The sequence below is a fragment of the Micromys minutus genome (genome assembly GCF_963924665.1).
Source record: "Micromys minutus genome assembly, chromosome: 18".
Classification (NCBI taxonomy): domain Eukaryota; kingdom Metazoa; phylum Chordata; class Mammalia; order Rodentia; family Muridae; genus Micromys; species Micromys minutus.
This window is the reverse complement of record NC_137953.1, coordinates 25,246,271-25,265,717: the sequence shown is the minus strand read 5'-3', so window position 1 is coordinate 25,265,717 and position 19,447 is coordinate 25,246,271. Positions and strand designations below refer to the sequence as shown.

General features: G+C 39.1%; 1 protein-coding gene across 3 annotated transcripts in view; it reads right to left on the bottom strand.

Moving 5' to 3' along the window:
• PDE1C (phosphodiesterase 1C) overlaps nt 1–19,447 on the bottom strand; it is a gene marked incomplete at both ends in the record, with an annotated part of 402,224 nt that overhangs the window by 80,424 nt on the left and 302,353 nt on the right. For 2 of the 3 annotated variants that reach the window (XM_080932609.1, XM_080932611.1), the window contains 4 exons: nt 1,867–1,995; nt 3,733–3,833; nt 13,012–13,152; nt 15,441–15,557. In XM_080932609.1, coding sequence (XP_080788735.1) covers nt 1,867–1,995; nt 3,733–3,833; nt 13,012–13,152; nt 15,441–15,557 — 488 coding nt within the window. The remainder of the gene's footprint in view (nt 1–1,866; nt 1,996–3,732; nt 3,834–13,011; nt 13,153–15,440; nt 15,558–19,447) is intronic. The other variant, XM_080932610.1, reaches the window with a different exon arrangement.

The window sequence follows — 19,447 nt, the reverse complement described above, 5'->3', positions numbered from 1 at the left end:
GCTTAGAGAAAGACTAGAAAACAGAAAAAAAAGAAAGAGAAACATACCAAGGATGGTATGAAAATTGGTTTAACTGGTCACCCTGGTTCTCTACGCTAGTCTCTGCTTTGGTCGGGCCTTTACTCATTTTAATGCTAATCCTAACTTTTGGGCCATGCATCCTCAATAGACTGGTGACTTTTATAAAAGAAAGGGTGAGTGCTGTACAGGTAATGGTCCTAAGACAACAATACCAGATATTACAAGAAGCTGAGGGATCGCTCTAAGATTAGAGCTTTTTACAAAAAGAAAAATGGGGGAATGAAGAGTAAAAGGTTGTCAAAGGACACTGATTCCTTGCCCTAGGGATTTCCTCTGCCGCTCCCAGGAAATCCCACCCAGGAAATCCCACTTTCTTGAGATTTGAGTTCCCAAAATACCACAGAAGGTCTGGATGACCTCTGTGGAACGTTCCAATGCCCTAGGTGTGCCTGGGGGTGTACTGATAAAAAATGTATGATTCTTCCCCTTATGAATTTCCTCATTCCCCCTGTCCTCCCCTCCTTTGTGATTTTTGCCTTTATAAGCCTGATACAAGTTCAGACCGGGGGGGTCGAACTCCTCTACCCCTGCGTGGTATATGAGTCTCGACCCCAGCATGCTGGCCTGAGATCTCACTCTTTCACTTTCAATAAACTTCCTCACGCGATTGCAAAAAAAAAAAAAAAAAAAAAAAAAAAAAAGAGAGAGAGAGAGAGAGAGAGAGAGAGAGAACATCCAAGGATTGAGATTTTCTCCTGTGGTGATTTTTTGAGAGTAAATAGATACAAAATATTAAAATTGTCTGTTTTATCATACGTGAGATTTTATAAATTGTATTTTGCAAAATATTTCTCTTTTTAATCAAAACTGTCAAACATGATAAAATAATACTGTCATATTTTCTTATATATTCTTATATATTTGAAATATGTGGAATCTGATAGTGGTAATATATGTTCTGGCCTAGTCAAGTTAGATGCTTATCAATATGTTGCTCTTTTCAAAGAACTAGATATTAGCTTTGTTAATTTTTTCTGTTGCTTATAATTTTATGGGTTTCTTCAGTAAGATGGTTACTTCTGCCCTCATATCTGCCCTAAATTTACTCATCTTACTCTAGCTTCCCACAGTTACTATGTTTGTATAAAATTTTTCCAATGAGATGCTCTGATATCTCAAATACAGGATGCTTTCTGTGTTTATTTAATATCTTATTTTCTTTTAGACAGCAGTGGTGAGAGGCACAGTTATAGACAGTAAGCACACAAAGAATTCACTCAACTATTTCCAAGGGACTAATTCAACTGTGTTTGCATTAATTAATTCACCCCTGTGGTTTGAATCACTTGGTTTTATAATGTATTAATCAGATACTATATTTAAATGATTCAAGCTCATCTTATTTCTGTGGTCCTATTATTTATACACAATCACTCAAAAAGCAGGGTTAAAGACAAACAAGGCTGCCCTGTGTATGTGTGAGGACGTGCTTCACTGTCAACAGGTCTGTCTTATTTCAGGCTGCAGAAGTTCAGATGCTCTGACACAACCGGAGACAGAAAGAGCAAAGGAAGCTCAAGATCACACCAGAAGGAAAACCTAATATCATTTATCGTTTTGGGACAAAACTGCATCCAAACAAAAGAAGGAAATCTAAAAACAATACTAAAGCTAGAAGTGGTACATCTACTCTTTGTAAAGACGTATAAGGCCAAGTTAGCAAGATTTGAGGCTTTAGGTGAGAGAGCAGTATGAAGCTTAGGTGGGGTGTCTTTCCTCAGCAATAACACACCCCATCTGTCCACATTAACCTCTGTGGCTTCCAAATCTGTCACCTCATATTACCTCCAGTCATCCTTTGAGAGGTTGACCAGAATATTCATCTCTTCATCTTCTTGTAGAAGGCGGTAGGCTGCACTCAAGTGGTGGTTCTCCAGCACAGATCTGTCATTGTACAGGATAGCTGGATCCGACCTGAACAGAGAGACCCACAAACTCCTTCAGGATGAAACATACCCAAGATCCCTTTGGCTTACTCTGACAAGTTATGGTGTACTGTCACTCTTCCCTGTGTTTAGAAATGATATTGTCCCCATACCATTCGAGTCACCAATAGCTCAAACTAGCATCAGTAGATACAAATAACACACTTTACTATCAATTAGGTGAATGTGCCATGTGTGACACTCAGCCTGAGTATGCTAAAACCTGCGTTAAAGCCAGACCTCAATTACCTGCTCCATTTGAAAAAGTGACTTCTTAAAATGTCAGTGCGTTAAACTTCTCTAGGATTTTTAGAGTAACTTTAGTCTTTAAATTTGTGTTTAATTTATTTTATTTTAGTTGTAATTCTCTAAGTACATATCACCTCATGGTTACTATCTGCATGCTGCCTCCTTAACTTGATCTTAAATTGTTTTTTCATAGAAATTTTACAGATGGATAGCTGAAAGCAAAAAATATAATTTTTATAAATCTGCAGAGACTATTCTGTAGTTGAGTGTTATTACTTAAACCCAGGATTGTACACAATTTTAATATCTTCAGTTTAATGAACACTTGAATTGTCAGAGTTCATTTTTTTTTCTCAGAGAAAAGAGGTGTCTTCTTAGAGTCTCAGAACAAACAAGTCACAGGACTTTAATAGAAGTAACAGTCCTTTTGACAACAAGACTGATACTCTTAAAGATAAGGTCTACCTACTGCTAACCAAACCTTGGAATAAGTCTAGTACTCCATCAAAGTCTTAGAATTAACATTTTGTCTAGCAAGGGGAAAGGGGTCTGGCCACAGCTTTCTAAACAGGGTTGCTTGTGCTCAGGTGAACTGGATAAAGCTTTGCTGAGGGTCAATGTGTCATATTTTAATTCCATTCCAAAGTTAGATATTGATAGATGTGTACCTTTTAGCATTAAACTCCTATGTATCTCCTTTGATTTATAAGTTTTCCACCGAGTTGACTGGATTTGTTCTTGGTCTCCAATCAAGTTCCTGGCAATTACCCTACCCACCCCTTTTCCTTAAACTGGTGTGAGTCATTGAGGTCTCTGTTCTCCAAGTGAAGTTTCTCCCAAGTCTTTTGGTGATCTGCCTAAATTTAAAGACTTTGGAACAAATGAAAAAAAATATGCCTCCAGCAGCCCTGACTACTTGGGGAAAAGCAGTAGGGCTAAAGAGAATAGCTTAAGTCCGTTCCTTTACTTCTATTTCCTCTTCTGACCACTGCACAGAAAATATTACCTTCTGGAAGCCATAGAGAAGGCCAAAGACAGATATCTCACCAGAAGCTCAGAAACCAGAGAATAAGAAGTCACCAGTATTGTTAGCATAACAGAAGCTTTCCAATGATTATCTGAGCTTAGTGACATCATTTCCATGACACATGGAGCTCTATGCACCAATACCACGCCCATTACAAGCAGGTAGGGTAGGCATAGACCATACATAAATAATGAATAAACATTATGATAGTGAAGAAAGGAGGATCCACTTTAGATCTGAATAAAAGATGTGAAATAGTAGTAGGTTGTCTTTTTAATGCTGTGTGTTTAATGAAGTTGCCCAGGCTTATATTTTGTTTATAAATTAATCTTTCCTAAATTGAAAATAGAGCTACCACATAAAAGGAAAATGACAGGCACATACCTCATTGATATGTAAAATTACTTCCCTGCCCCTTTCTGCCTGTTTAACAAACGTTTCAACCCTCACCGAGTTTGAATGTGGAAATTGTTGGTAGTTCCAGTATGTTCATAGTCATGGATGGCAGCCGAGAAAATTATTGCAAAGATCTCCAGCTCTGTCAGCCAATTCTGAAAGGGAGATTCAGAGCAATCAGATAATTTCTCTTCTTCAGAACTTTCACTAATCAACTTTCCTTATACATAGAAGTAGTGTGGGATTTTCCTCATAGAGGAGACTGTGAACTTGTGGTGCGTACACGACATGTGAGATTGAAAGAACTATTTCTCTAATCTGACATGGTTATTCCAAATCCTGTTGATTAGTTTCAGTTATTACAGTTTCTCAATAAGGTGCAATATAAACCAACTAAATATAAAGATTAACATGTGAAATTGGCATTTCTATAGAACCCAAGTTGAACACATTGTATAGTTACAGATACCATGGCTGTTAAAACATATGTGATAACTGTGAATCCACAGAGAGCTGTAAAAATTAATCATCTCCACTCAGTTTGTGTTCCGTGGTAGTTTGCTTTGCACTCTTAGTTTAGTCTCCACTTGGTGGCACTGTTGGAAAGGTTTGGGAGTAGTGGGCTTGTTTGGGAAGGTTTGGGAGGAGGTACATCAGTTGAGGTGAGCTTCAAGAATTTAAAGACTTGCACCATTTCCAGCTGCTCTGAGGCTTGCTGCTGTGCCTCTGTTCTGCTCTCTTGGACTCACCCCACCCCTCAAAAACTATAAGACAAAATAACTGGCTCTTCTTTAAGTTGACTCTGGTTGAGGTGTTTTAACAAAGAATCAGAAGAGTAACTAATGCCCTTTGCATATTTTTATGGTCCTACTTCACTTTAAGCAAAAGGACGTCAAGTTCTGAAAGGGCTGGTGGGAGACAGAGTGAGATCTTAGAAAAGAGCACACAATGAGTACATGAGATATATTTGTTTGACTTTGTTTATACAACGTGATTAATAATAAACATACACATATTCTAGTTCTACACTTTAAGTATTTCTTTCAAATAATTTTTAAGTTTGGTTGTTAACTAAGGAAATTACTGAGAATTATTGTAATCTATAAAAAATGATTTCATTGAGGTAAAGAATAAGAGATGAGAGGACCGTTAGTTCTTTAAAATATTTCTAATAATTTGTCGCATGAAACTGAAAAAAAATATCTTCTACCTACCCAAAATTATCCCCAAAAATTACAAACTAGGGTCCAGAAAATAAAAAAAGAAAAAGGAAAGAAGGAAGAAAGAAAGAAAGAAAAAAGAAAGAAAGAAAGACTTAGAAAAAAATTGAAATGAGATGAAAAAGCTATGCAGATGTGCAGGTTAAAGTGCATGTTGCCAAGCCTAAGGATAAGAGTTCAATCTCTGAGACCCACAAAGAGGAGTTTTCCATTCACTTCCACACGTGCACACACAGTGGCACGTGCCTTGTCCAACTAAATAAATAAGTAACTGACAAACCAACAATATGTCTTTAGAATTTTTACCAATAATCTGTAGGTTAAATTTCCTTTGTCTATATTCTGTATTCATTTAATTAGGTGTAAACTTATTTTTGTTTAGCATCGTACCACACCTCTCCTTGATATTGTCCACATATATCACATTTCTTTTTCTTTTCTTTTCTTTTCTTTTCCTTTTTTTTTTTTTGATAAAGTGTCTCATACCAAAACTCAAACTCACTCGTCATTTAGTCTGGCTTTGAAACCACAAAAAATCCTTCTTTCTTAGCCTCCTGAGTGCTAGAATTACAGTATCACACATCTGCACCTCTCTATACGAATGCCTTTTCTTCCCTAACACCTTACTGCCGTGTATCTGTTTTGGGGCCATTTCCTGTATACAAGTCTTATTCTAGAGGCAAACAAAAATCAATGTCATGTTTTAAAATATGATGATGGATGGGAATTATCATAGCACCTAAGTAAATCCAACTCATAGAACATTAGTAACCCAGGCAGCAGAAATCCTGCAAAAGAATAGTTCTCACATTACAAATATCAGGCACAATTCTTCCCACCCAGACATACCACTAGATAGTCTTAGTTATCACTTAGCTTCTAATAAACCCAAACAGCAAGGGATCAAACTGGCACATAGCAAAACCTAAACTGTACTTTGGAAACTCATTTTAAAGCCCAAGCCTTGCAATGATCTTGCTTACTGGCTTGGGGATAAAAAGCAGGGAAAATGATATCTGGAGAAAAAGAGTAGGAGGGTTATAAAACAGTTTCACAAAGTCCAGACATCAAAGAGGACCCTCAGTGATGGGGAGAGCACGACAGGGAGGAAGGCTTTCAGAAGATCTGTCCACTTGAGTAATGAAATCAGTCCCTGACATGAGTGGGAATCAGGACCGACTGGGGGCTCTGAGACATCAGGCATTAAAAGTCAGAGTGAATGAGGACTATAAACCAACTCAAAAGCAGGAGTGTTTATGTCTCATAGAGCAGCAGAGCCAGCCCAACACTCTAGGTATTCATCTGAATAGAGAGGAAGGATGTATAAACATGCCTTACAGCAGGTATAAACAGCACAGAGGTAGAAGCCATGGGACTTAGAGCTGAATGTACGATTGGGATGGATAAAAGGAAGCTACAATTAAGAGAATAACAGATTATGCCTGGCCTCCCAACACTGCCCCAGAACTAAACACTCCCTGGGTGGTAGCAGATAGCATCCTTGGTAAAGGTAAAAAAAGAAAAGGTAGAAGAAGCCATTTTGAGGAAAATTGGAATTCATATTTTCTTTTTTTTTTTGTTTCCTTATTTTTTATTGGATATTCTCTGCATTTACATTTCAGATGTTATCTCCTTCCCCCAATCCCATCCTCTCTCCCCCCACCACTGCTGCCATGAAGGTGCTCCTTCTCCTAACCACCCTCTCCTACCTCAGGACATTGATATTCCCCTATACTGGGAAAATGAACCTTCACTGGACCAAAGGCCTCTCCTCCCATTGATGCCAGAGAATGCCATCCTCTGCTGCATATGCACCTGGGGCCATGGGTCTCTCCATTCAAATTCATTGGTTGGTGTTTTAGTCCCTGAGAGCTGTGATGGGTTTGGATAGTTGATAATTTTGTTCTTCCCTTGGGGTTCAAATTTACTTGTCTTTTCAAATTTAACTACTGTGAATGCAGAGATTTTTAAGGCAAAATATAAGCAAACAGAAATTTAAGTTCCATAGGCATTTTTGTCCCAGAATTACCTGACTGTGATGTTTTATTGTCTCCCAAATTCATCTGTTACAGACAATTTACTGGCAGAGTTGCCTTGGCACCTGGAGGTAGTATATTTTGGACTGTGGCATGTGTGACTCAGAAAAGCAAGCTGTGTGCTTAGGTATGTGGGTGGGTGTGAAGAATTGTATACAACAGAGGAAATCTGAAGGAAATGGACATGGGTCAATTTTTGCTCCTAGAGGATACATTACTCTAAGTTGTGATTCTGCTGTGTGAGCAGCAGCTTTTATTTTTACATTATTGTTCTATTGTTACCTTCATGAACTAACACGAAAAGATAGTTGAAAAACATCTCATGCACAGACTGCACACAGAGAACGAGAGGGGTGAGGAGAAGATTGAGAGAAAGAGAGAGAGAGAGAGAGAATACCAAGCTACCAAGTGGTAGGTCATAGAAAGAAGGATGAATAGATAAAGTACCCCATAGAAATATCAAACACCCAGACCCCCTAGAGCTCCTAGAGACTAAACACCACTCAAAGAGTATAAACACAAAGGCCTGAGTTCTGTTCACAGCACCACAAGAAAAGTCATGTGTGGTGACTGTAATCCCAGGCCTAGAGAGATGAAAACACACAGATCCGTGGGGCTCAGTGGCCAACCAATTTAGCCTAATTGTCAATAGGAGATTCTGTCTCAAAGGCAGAGTAGACCCAATGAAGAACGTCTACAGTTGTCTTTGTTTCCACATGTCTATACAAACACACACACACACACACATGCCCCTGCACACACACTTATGCATACGTGCACACACTGCAAATAAATAAGCACAGTATGTCATTGGATACGATACCATTAATAGAAGTTAGTGGTAACTTGTATTAGCATAAATGTTTCAGAGTCTTTACTTAAGAGCTGATGAGGCTGTTTGACTCATATTGACATCCCATGGGATACTGTGCATGATAGGTACTGAGAATAGGTTGACTAGATGAGCTCAGAGCACTACTCTGCTTCTGCTTCAGCCTTCACAACATTAGCTTCAAGCACACACACATGAGGATTATGATGTATGAGGGGTTTTCTTTCATCAAAGATAATTGGAGAATTTTGGCCAAATACTTAAATGTATGACCACAGAAGTCAGACCCGGGAGGACAGAAAGACAAGCTCATTAAGAGGACTTGCTACTTGAGGAGGGCCTGGGTTCTGTTCCCAGCACCCACATGGAAGCTCAGAGTTCCATATACTCTGGTTCCAGGGAATATAAAACCCTCTACTAAATGGGCATATGTGGGCACTAAGCATGCATTTGAGGTATAAATGTATATACAGTCAAACATTCATATACATAAAATTTTAAAGTTAATTTTAAAAAGTCAGATCTGGGTTATCTCATCCAGGATGATATTTTTTTAGTTCCATCCATTTACCTAAGAATTCCATGAAGGCATTATTTTTTAGTAGCTGAGTAGTAAAAAAACATTACATTGGGTAAATATACCACATTTTCTGTATCCATTCCTCTGTTGAAGTACATCTGGGTTCTTCCCAGCTTCTGGCTATTATAAATAAGGCTTCTATGATCATAGTGGAGCATGTGTTCTTATTATATGTTGGTTATATGCCCAGGTGTGGTATAACTGGGTTTTCAGGTAGTGGCTGTAGCAGCTTACAATCCCACCAAACTGGAGGAGTGTTCCTGTTTCTCCACATCTTCACCAGCACCTGCTGTCACCTAAGTTTTTGATCTTACCCATTCTGACTTGTGTGAGGTAGAATCTCGGGGTTGTTTTGATTGGCATTTCCATGATGACTAGAAATATCATTCTGAGTGAGGTAACACAGTCACAAAATAACACACACAATATGCATTCATTGGTAAGTAAATACTAGCCCAAAAGCTCAGAATAGCCAAGAATCAATCACAGATCATATGAAGCTCAAAAAGAAGGAAGAACAAAATGTGGATTCTTCAGTTCTTCTTAGAAAGGAGAACAAAATACTCATGGGAGGAAATACAGAAACTGAACAAAGGGTCATCCAGAGACTGCCTCACCTGGGGATCCATCTCATATGCAGCCACCAAACCCAGTCACTATTGCTGATGCCAAGAAATACTTGCCGACAGGATCCTGATATAAATGTCTCTTCAGAGGCTTTACCAGAGCCATACTGATACAGATGAGGATACTTGCAGCCAACCATTGGACTCAGTACAGGGACCCCAATGGAGAAGTTAGAGAAAGAACTAAAGGAGCTGAAAGGGTTTGCAACCCCATGGGAAGAACAACGATATCAATCAGCAATCCCCTCCCAGAGCTCCCAGTGACTAAAACACCAACCCATGAGCACACATGGAGAGACCCATGGCTCCAGCCATATATGTTGCCAAGGATGTCATTGCCTGACATCAATGGGAAAAGAGGCCTTTGGTCCTGTGAAGGCTCCTTTCCTCAGTAAGGGAATGCAAGGAGGGTTAAGGTGGGAATGGGAGGTTAAGAGTGGAAACACTGTCATGGAAACGAGGGGGAGGGAGGAAATGGAAGAGGAGGGAAAGGGGTTAACATTTGAAATGTAAATACATAAAATATCCAATAAAATATTTTTTAAAAAGAAGTCATACCTGAGATCAGCTTGGCTTTACCACTGTATTAGTTGGCTAGGGCCACCTTAACCATAACAAATACCACAGGAACTTATTTTTCAGGTATACGAGCAGTTTCCTCAGGCTGAGAACTAATTTACAGGAATGTGCAATTTATTGTACTTGCCAAGGTCTATTTGCTTAGACATTTAAGAAGACAATGTGGAGTAGTTACTTGTGCTAGCTTTCCATTACTGTGACAAGTACTCAAGATATATATATATATATATATCATCTTGGAAAGAGAAACCTTTGATTTCCACTCATGAACTTGAAGGTTTGAGCCCACAGCTGATGGACAACTGGTTAGAGGTGGTAACACAGCATGTAACAGGATAAAGCTGTACCCTTAGTGTAAGAGCAAAGGGGCCAGAAACGAAGAGGAACTGAGCTTTGAGTCTCCACCTAAAGGACACCAATTCTATTTGTGTGATCTCTGCTCTTACTATCTCATTACTTCTCCATGTCCTCACCACCTAATACTATCACTATGGGATGGTTTAACCAAGTACCAGTGTACCATAGTAAGTGCTCAATTAAATCTTTGAGGGTATGGTTTGAAATTCAAAATCCATTGTTGTATGTCTCCTTCTTTCATTAAAATCACCTATTTTATTTCTAGGCTTTTGCAAATATTTTAGCATCAGTAAAATAAGAACCATCTTCCTGTTATATAGTTTCTTTCTGAAACTGCCTTTTCTAACATAGCAAATACACACTTTATATGAATTTCAGACTTGGGTTTGCAGACACATTCATTTTTTTAAGTTGGATTAGTATTTATTATTTTGAGGCAAATTGCCATCCATACAATGAAAAGGTTTCCCATCTAATGCATAACATATTACCCTACTCATTTAAATGTTAGATTTGAGCGCTTGGAGTTTTACAGTTTCCCTTTTTCAGTTTTGGAGTTCTTTATAGATGATGGTACAGGTTTCAGCCATTGGTCTCAGTGTGGACAGCTCCGTGTCAGTCTGTCTCCACAGGTCTGACTTAGTGTGTGCTTTTGTGCTTCAGCATCGTCATGAGTCTGTTCTGGTGTAGTCACCTCAGTTTTCCTCCATGTTTTTATGGAACTGTCATTCCGTATGGTTGTGGGCCTGAGTAGAAACTCTGCTATCACAACAAACAAGTTCTCTTTGATTTTGGAATGGCCTATTAAAGAGCCATTTAATAAAAACTAAAATATGATAATGGGTTTGAGGGAAATTCTACAGTAATCTGGTGTTAATACACTCCGTGGTGAGGGAGAAAATATGCAATATTTTTGATATTTTATTTGCAGCCATCTTTAATGTAAAATTGTTCCCACATTTCAGAAGAGAGAAAATCTGGGTACAGTGTTTTATCACCGGTCACAATATGTAATAATAATTAAGCAGGAGTTTATGTCTGATATATCTATCCCTTAGGCTCTCTCCTTCCACTGTACTCCAAATTTAATTTAGTGAGTTACTTGACTAAGCCACCATATAGAAGAGACGTGTATTAGCCTGTGGCTGCTTGTCAGGCCCGAACAGTCTTACTTACACGGGCCTGAGGAGACCTGTGAAAATAAATTACCATTCTCTTGACCCAGAAAAATCATGTAAATCAAAACATTCAAGGCAAGAAATTAAAAGCCTCAGTTCTTCTTAGAAAAGAAAAAAAAAAAAACACAACAACAACAAGTGTATAGCACTCTCTCAGAGTGTGGTACACCTAGACCTTAAATCATTAATAACTCAAGAGCTAAGAAGACAGCCTTGTGGCAATTTTTTAGTATTTAAAAAACATTATGTTTAATCTATACACACCAAGAAAACTTTGACTATTTTCATGTTATGTTTGGTTTTACATGTACTTCATGCTTATGGTAACTAGTAAGATTTCAATACATACTATCAAACCTTTAAAAAAAAATCAAGTACTGACAAAAATATATTCATATAGTTTTTTAGAAAAGAACTTCAAATCTTTGTTTTCATTTTTAAAACATTCATAAATGTCCCAGGATGTAAATTGTATGCATATCCAAAGTGCTACCAGCATTTGAAAAGTATCATGCTAAAGGAGCTGAGAATGCCTTTTTTTTTTTTTTTTTTTTTTTACTCTTTCTAAGAGATTCATAGAAAAATACTCAGTGTCAGTCTATAGAATGGTCCAGTAATCAATACCAGTGGAGTCAGAAGCTGTGCTCAAATCCAAACAGTGGGGGTGGACTTTCCACAATCAGTGCCCAATTTCTGCTGTATGTACTCAAAGGTGCAGACAGCACATGAGAGCCTACAGGGTTAGAGTCACATTCCCAGTTGCTGAATATACCCCAGTTAAAAGACATGCACCAAACATACAGCACTCATGGGCACATTAACCTATGCCACACTAAGACGATCCTCACTGAGAAGGAACATACTATTCCTAAGCTGGAGGAGAGGACTTCATGGGAGAAAAAGATGCCCCTGTGTAAACTGCAGGGACCAAAAATAATCAGCACATTGCAAATTCAAATAAAAAAATAATTTCTGTAGGTGTTCTAAAAATAATATCAGTGTAGATAGGCACGGAAATCTATTTTATTAGTTCATTGTTTAGAGATTTTCTTTTTACCACCCAATTTATGCATATTACAATCGATGGCTTACATGGAGGTAAAGAAAGCAAACTAGGCTGGACGGATGATTCAGTGGACAAAGGTGCTTTCTGAAGAGTCTTACAAGCCAAGTTTAGCCCCTGGTCTCTGCAGGGTAGAGGGGGATAACTGATTCCTCTAACTAGTCCTTTGACGTCTACATGCCTATTGTAGAACATTAGAACTCCCTCATGCTCACACACCATGAGCAAAGAAACAAAATAAAAAGTTAAGTCAAAAGCACAATCAACTTGAACAAGCCAGTTAATAAAATGAGTTACAGAAAAGACATCTGAATTGATCTAAAGAACTGAAAGGTAGAATCATAATAATATTGCAAAGGATTCAAAGTAAAATTGACCCTTATCTTTTAAAAAAATGTGGAAGAGGTAAATAACTAAAGGGATTCTGAAAAAGACCTAGTAGTTTCAGTCAAATATGAGTTGGTGTGATGGTGGAAAAATATTCTCAACAGATGTTCAGAATCAATGAACGTCATTGTTAATTGACAGATGCCATGACTCAAGACAATCACTTCTATGGGTGCAAATATGTACTTAATTCTAGTAAATATTTTCAATTAGTCATGACCTATTTTAATGGGTCAGGTTCAGAACAAAAGAGAACATAACAGAGAACCCCACGTGTTTCCAGAGTGATCAGGGGAGCACTTCAGAGAACCCCCAGGATCTCCATAGTGATAAGGGGATCACTTCAGAGTATCCCAATGCTCTCCATAGTGTCAGGAGAGTACCTCAGAACACCTCAACACTGCATAGTGATCAGGGCATGTAGAGAAATGAGGAACACCCTCCAACACAAATGAGGGTCCCTATGTGTACTTACTGCTACTCCTGTCTTATAAAGGAGGTAATGTACGGTCTGTGTGACGTCAGCGGCATGCATCAGATTATGGTATGGATTTTTGTGCTTGCTGTAACCCACTTCGAGGGCCTCCACAAATGAGACAAGTGCAGAAATGGGTATCTGAAAGAGAACAGCAAGATTCACTCACTACAGACAGAATTACCTTATGAGAAACACTAAGGTCCCCTGCCTGCCTTGTTTATTTTGAGACCATAGGAAGAAGCCACAATGTTTCATAGTTAATAAAATCCCCTGGTGAAACCATTAGGTGCTTTTGAAGTCTAACACTAGGTCCTTGGGTGAAGAACAGTCAGTCTTACAAACTACTAAAGAACTATACAGATTCATCTCTAACACACCATGTTTAAAATATAAACCAGGAGGGGTGTGTGTGCATATGCAATGCTATTATTGATGACCACTAAAGTTCCATATTTCTTTGTCATTTATCTTTTCTCAGTCTTTTTCTTCAGTCACAAGAGGGAGGAGGTGTTATGCGGGATCCCAGTGTCATAAGTCATGGAGGAACTTACAGAAAGCACTGCTAAGAACTGTGGCTTATGGGATCTTTAACCATGTGTAACACTTTACCAGCAGAAGGTGCCATTCTGAACCACAAGTCACCAACTGTAGAGATCTGGAGATTGCTGGGTGATTAAAAGAAACAAAATAGCCCGTTCCTTTCCCATTCACACTGACTACCACAGCACGTTTCTCCACATTTCTACTGCTCATAGTGACACCTTCCAAATAGCATGGCTTTGAGGAAGTTATTCCAGTGACAATTTACATCTGTTTCAGTCATTTTATAATTTAACGTTTTGTGTTTTCTAACGAGTGAATTAAGTAAGTATGCTGTGTATTTTTTCCCCTAAGACATAGAGATGTGCACCTTTCCTCAGAACCACTGGGACAGTATCTTCAACTGGCTTGATTGCTTTACAAGATCAAATATATGCAAATCCACAGCTCACTTCTCTATCGAGCTTCGTGAAGAATCGCAAATGTCACAGACAAGCAAATAAGAGGGCCCTCTAGGTATCTGCTGGGCCAGTTGAGAGGTTATTGCTATGCTTTGAGATAAAATCCTTAGTCCAAGGCTGGAGGTTAAGGAGAGGGTGTGTGTCCCTAGACACTAACCAGATTCAAAAGAAAAACTAAGGAAATTCACCGATAATAGCCATTGTGAGCCTCTTACGTTCTATCCATCAGTGGATTTTGGAAATTCAACTATGCCCTTTAGTCGTAGAATTCTGAGGGAAGGGAAAAGAGGATCAATATAAGTTCAAGGATAGCAAGGGTCACGTTGCAAGATCCTTTCTTATGAAATCAAAGAAAATACATGTCTTTAATTAGGGCATAGATGATCTGTTTATCATCGTCTAAACTAAAGATCCGGGTAACTCGGGGCCTTAGGATGTTCTGGTGATCTGAGTCAGTGAGAAGCTAAATGCAGGTGGGTGTACAGCTTTTACTCTGAGAAAAGTGTTCCCAGAACTTCTGTTTTCTTGAAGGCTTCTTAAAAAAAAAAAAAAAAAAAAAAACGAATTATTTATTTATATGTGTACATTGCTTTAGCTGTCTTTAGACACCAGAAGGGGGCATCAGATTCCATTACAGGTGGTTGTGAGCCATCATATGGTTGCTGGGAATTGAACTCAGGACCTCTGGAAGAGCACTCAGTGCTCTTAACCACTGAGCCACCTCTCCAGCCCTTCTTAAGGCTTCTGATCGAGGCATAATGTAGGACAAACAACTGCTGTAAGCTATTAATGGTTATGAAAAAAGCACATGCTTCAATACAGCGCTTAAGAAAGTGATAGACACTCTCTGTCAACAGGTCAACATTTGGGCATAAAAAAAACCTGCATTTTCCAGAGACACATCTGCACGATGCATGAAGTCTGAGAAGATCAACTGAATAGAGGTTCCCTTGAGGACATGGCCTGAGTGCTACAGTGTGCAGTGAGTGCAGTGGCTAAGGGGCTAAGTCTGTCCTGGATGATTAGTGAGAGTTTTATGTGAATGAGGCATGAGGTGGGGGAAAGTCTATAGAAGCTGTGGAACTTACTCTGTCTCCATTGCTATTTTTCTGCTAAGATTTATCCAGAATGCACATAAATATGATGAAATGAGATTGGTAGGCAGAATCTCTGGGAGACTCAGCTCCAGCAGGCATTGCTTCTAAGATGATGGCTCTCCAGCCTCTGCCTTCCAGGAAGATTCACCAGTCAGTACGCAAAGGAAAGAGACATCCAAAAACAAGAAACCGCAGTCCCACCAGAATGATGTCCACGGCTGCCTATAGCAGTTTCTTATCTGCTTAAAGAAAGTCCCTTTGTCTTGACACTGAAGTCACATAAGCATGGTCACATGTATAAAATGTATCTTTTTAGTGAGGTACTGACCTTAAAACGGCTGATCAGGTCATAACGTGTGAGTAATTCATAGAAAATGAACTTCAACGCATGGTCTCCACTGGCCTCGTTGAGGGAAAAGACATCGAAGGACCATGTGTCCACATCCTGAAGAACAGAACAGAGAGAAAGCACTATTGGTTCATATCAGCAGTGAACTACTAATTGAACCATGCTCGAGTGCTATAGCCCACACTTGCAATAAAACAACTGAAGACTCTAAAGACTCTTAGTGGCTTCTAGTGTGGCAGTGCAAGCATATTAACAGTTAAAAGTATCAAAAACATTTATTATCTAACAGAAATAATGACAGGCATTATGGCTAGTAAAAAAATAAGTAATCTATCAAACAATTTTTAGGTGGTATAATACATTTTAGGTGGTAGTTACATTTTACAAATGAGAAAATGGACATTTACCTAATTTCTTACAGGCCTGTTGGAAGCAGATGCTTGGGACACAAGTGAAAAAAGACACATACACATTCCACACTGAGGCTTCTCCTTGTGTTCCTTCATTCAGTCCCATCAGTGATTAGTCTCAGTTGAAACTAGCTAGAGCAGATCGCCCATCTAAACTCCCTCCAATCCACTAGCATTCTATTTAATGGCATCCTCTGAGCCCAGAAATAATACTGTCAGCTCATTTATAAGTGTTCAGGAGAAATGTTATAATTCTGAACACAAAAATGGAATGACGCTCACACTTCAATCGCTAAACTGAAACCCAAGAGGAAATGTCCATTTCTTGAACAATAAAGGCCTTCTAGAGCCAGGAATCTGGTAACATATTTCTCCAACTGGTATAGTGCTTTGGAAAAAAAGTAAATGTACAAACTGGACTGGACACACACCTTAACTGCCACCATAAAGTTCCTACCTGTGAACTAATACTGGTTGGAGAATAAATGCAAAAATTATCCTGTATGCTTTTGACTCAACAATACCAGCCACTTATGTGGACAAAATAAACAAGTGTGTGTTTAAACCATAGTTAAATCATCAGGGATTTGGCTTTCTGGTCACAGCATGGGTATTTCTTTGGTACTTAAAGGATATATGGTGGGTGACTTTCTCGTGATAACACAGAAGAAATCACAAAGACTGGAAGCCATGGGTTGGATAGAACCTCAGGCATCAGAAAATGATAGGGGACATGAGAGGCTCAGTGTATCCAAAGATGGCCCTGCAACCGCAGATCTGTGCTCCTATCTCACTAACCCTTCGAACGACCATGTTCAAGACCACTGAGGATACTCTCATGGAAGCTAAACCTGATATAAAGGTTAAAAACACACGCCAAAGGATCTCAGTTTGATTGTTTCTGTTTAAACTTGGTAGCAAGCTCGCTTCCTTTAGCAATAATTATCCTTCCATTAAAACAATTAAAGCTGTTGTGTGAAGTGTCAATACACAGCCCTCAAATTACCCAAATCTAGAAAAAGTTACACTTTCCCCAGTGTTCCACAAGACAGCCCTGGAGAGACAAAGGCTCCAGTGTCACCAGGTAGCAGAGCTACTTAATAATCTCACTGGCAACCTCTCATCTGACCTCATTACCTACATTTGATACTTGTAAACCCAAGGAGTCCACTCTCTGGATTTTAGGGTACATTCCCTAAGTACTAAGTGAGGACCCAGAGCATAGATGACAAAATTTATCCACAACCTCGGGCTTTGCTTGAGTTTTGTAATTGGAGTGTTATGAGTCACAGCCACGTTCTGACATGAGAAAGACATTGACAGCTCCAGGAAATGCAGATGGCAGTCGGTATTCACTCAGGGCCTTCATTTCAAGGAAATTTTAACTGTTAGTTTTGTATTTTATTCTTACTCCAAGCAACTTAGGGACTCACTGAAAGTACTAATTGTGGAGACTATAGGCCTCTGAAGAATCCTGAGCCTGGGACTTACATTTTTATGAAAATTCAATTGGAGTTTTAAACATATTTTCTCTTTTCTCAAATTTAGCCCAGGGACAATTCCAGTCAAGATAAGGAACATCCCAGTTAGCACAAACTATAGAAAACTGGAAAACTCACTTTCTCCCATTTAAAGCTTGGCCAAGGGGCTGATTCCTCAGTTACAGGATACCTGTTCTAAAGAGCAGGTCATTTCTGTGCATCCAGAACCCTACCCCAAAGGCTAGAGAAATGGTGAAATTAGATGCTTATATTATGTGGTGACAGTACCAAGAGTGACATGTGACCCAATCAAAATCTAAAACATCAGCTAAGTATTTTTTTCACTGCAGTGTCACTTTATGCCATGTTTGGGCATTAACTGCAAAAGTTAACATGGCATGACACAGCTGTTCTGTTAGTCAACAGAATTCTCTCGGTTCTTGAGAATTTTTTGGAATGAGAAAAAATCGGTAGTTTTTTCCATATTAACTCCAGCAGCCCAGTGCAAATAATCTCTTCCCCAACAGTCACAAAGAGGGAAAGAGACTCCGACTCTGTGTCCTCCAATACACTTGTTAAGAAAAGGCAAGTGTGGACAACTGGAAAGATATTACATTGCAGAAAGGACGTAAGCCTCTCTACCAACAACTGGGTCAAAGGCAAAAGCGTTGGCCTTAATGCACACATCAGCAGATAACACTAATGGCAACCATTTGGAGCAAGTCAGTCCCTGCTCCAAGTGTCTTTCTCTCAGAGCACATAGACTTCTGACAGTTTCTTTTCCATACGTGCCAAATAATTGTTTGTCCACCTAACAAGATGCTGCATTTTTTTACTTTTTCATTATTCATAAAAAGAAATTCTAGTTTGGAAGATATACACTCATAAACAGCCCTCTCTCAGTGAACCTATCTGTGGTTGTGGCAAAGGCAGAAATCAAAGTTTAAATTGGCTTCTAATGTTTCTAAGATTTATGTTGAATGTTTCAGTTCAATTATAAAAATCAATGCAATTTTATTGTGGGTGTTAGGAAACAGGTCTCATGAAGTGACTCTGATGCTGAGCTGGGAAACTTCACTATAAACTATAGTGATGGGCTGAGCATTAGCATGTGGGTGTTTGGATCCTCAAGGTATCCTTCCTGCTCCTAAGTTGAGTGGATGAGAAAGACATGAAGACAGTAAGAAGAGAGATGTGAATGCTATAAACACAGCCAGTGGCTGTCTCTGAAGAAGAAGGAAAATCATGAATGTATAATCAGAACGGCCCCAGGGACTTGCTTCTTACAGGAAGCTATTTAAGAAGCACTCATCAGTCTTCTTACCACGAGTGGGTGATTTCTCTTCTGAGGACATCATCAGATTACACTTGGTGCATGTTTCAGAAAAAGGCAATACTAGAAGTCAGAATTCCATGATGCTGCTGCCCAAAGGAACGGGTGCTAAGTTCAAACAGCAAGTGATATCAACTAGCCCAAGACACTGTGCACTTGCCAACCCCATCTTGGGACCTAAGTGCACCAGGAACACTTTGGACTCCTGAGTCCAACTTCATACTGCCTCAAGAAACACATCTGTGTTGGGCCTAGAGAAGTCAGGTACATAAGCCTGGTTGGGGATAACCGTGTAGGCCTGCTTAATCCAATATCATACTTGAATGACTTTACATGGGATGCTTGGCCAGTGAAAGTCTTGGGAAAACAGCAGGGCATCTGAGGAGACCAAGGTCTCTGGAGGAAACAATCACATCATGAAATCTTATAAAGAAAGCACCATGTGCTGGAAACACTGTGTTCAAGCCTCAGCTCTAATCTCTGATTGACTCTGATTTTATTTCTGGGTCTTGGTTGTATATTTTTGTTTATTTGCTTTTGTTTTGGTTTAGTTTGGTTTTGGTTTAGTTTGGTTTGGTTTTTACTTTACAAAGTAAACTTGGAGTAGGTAATCAAGTACTGATATAATTACAACCAACAAGTTTCTTCCCTAAGTTTAAACAGTTTTGCTGTGATGCACCAGCTCTGGTTGCTGCTACATGAACCTCATCACAGCATATCATTGTGTAAAACCAAAATCTGCGCAGAGCTTTATTTAGAAGA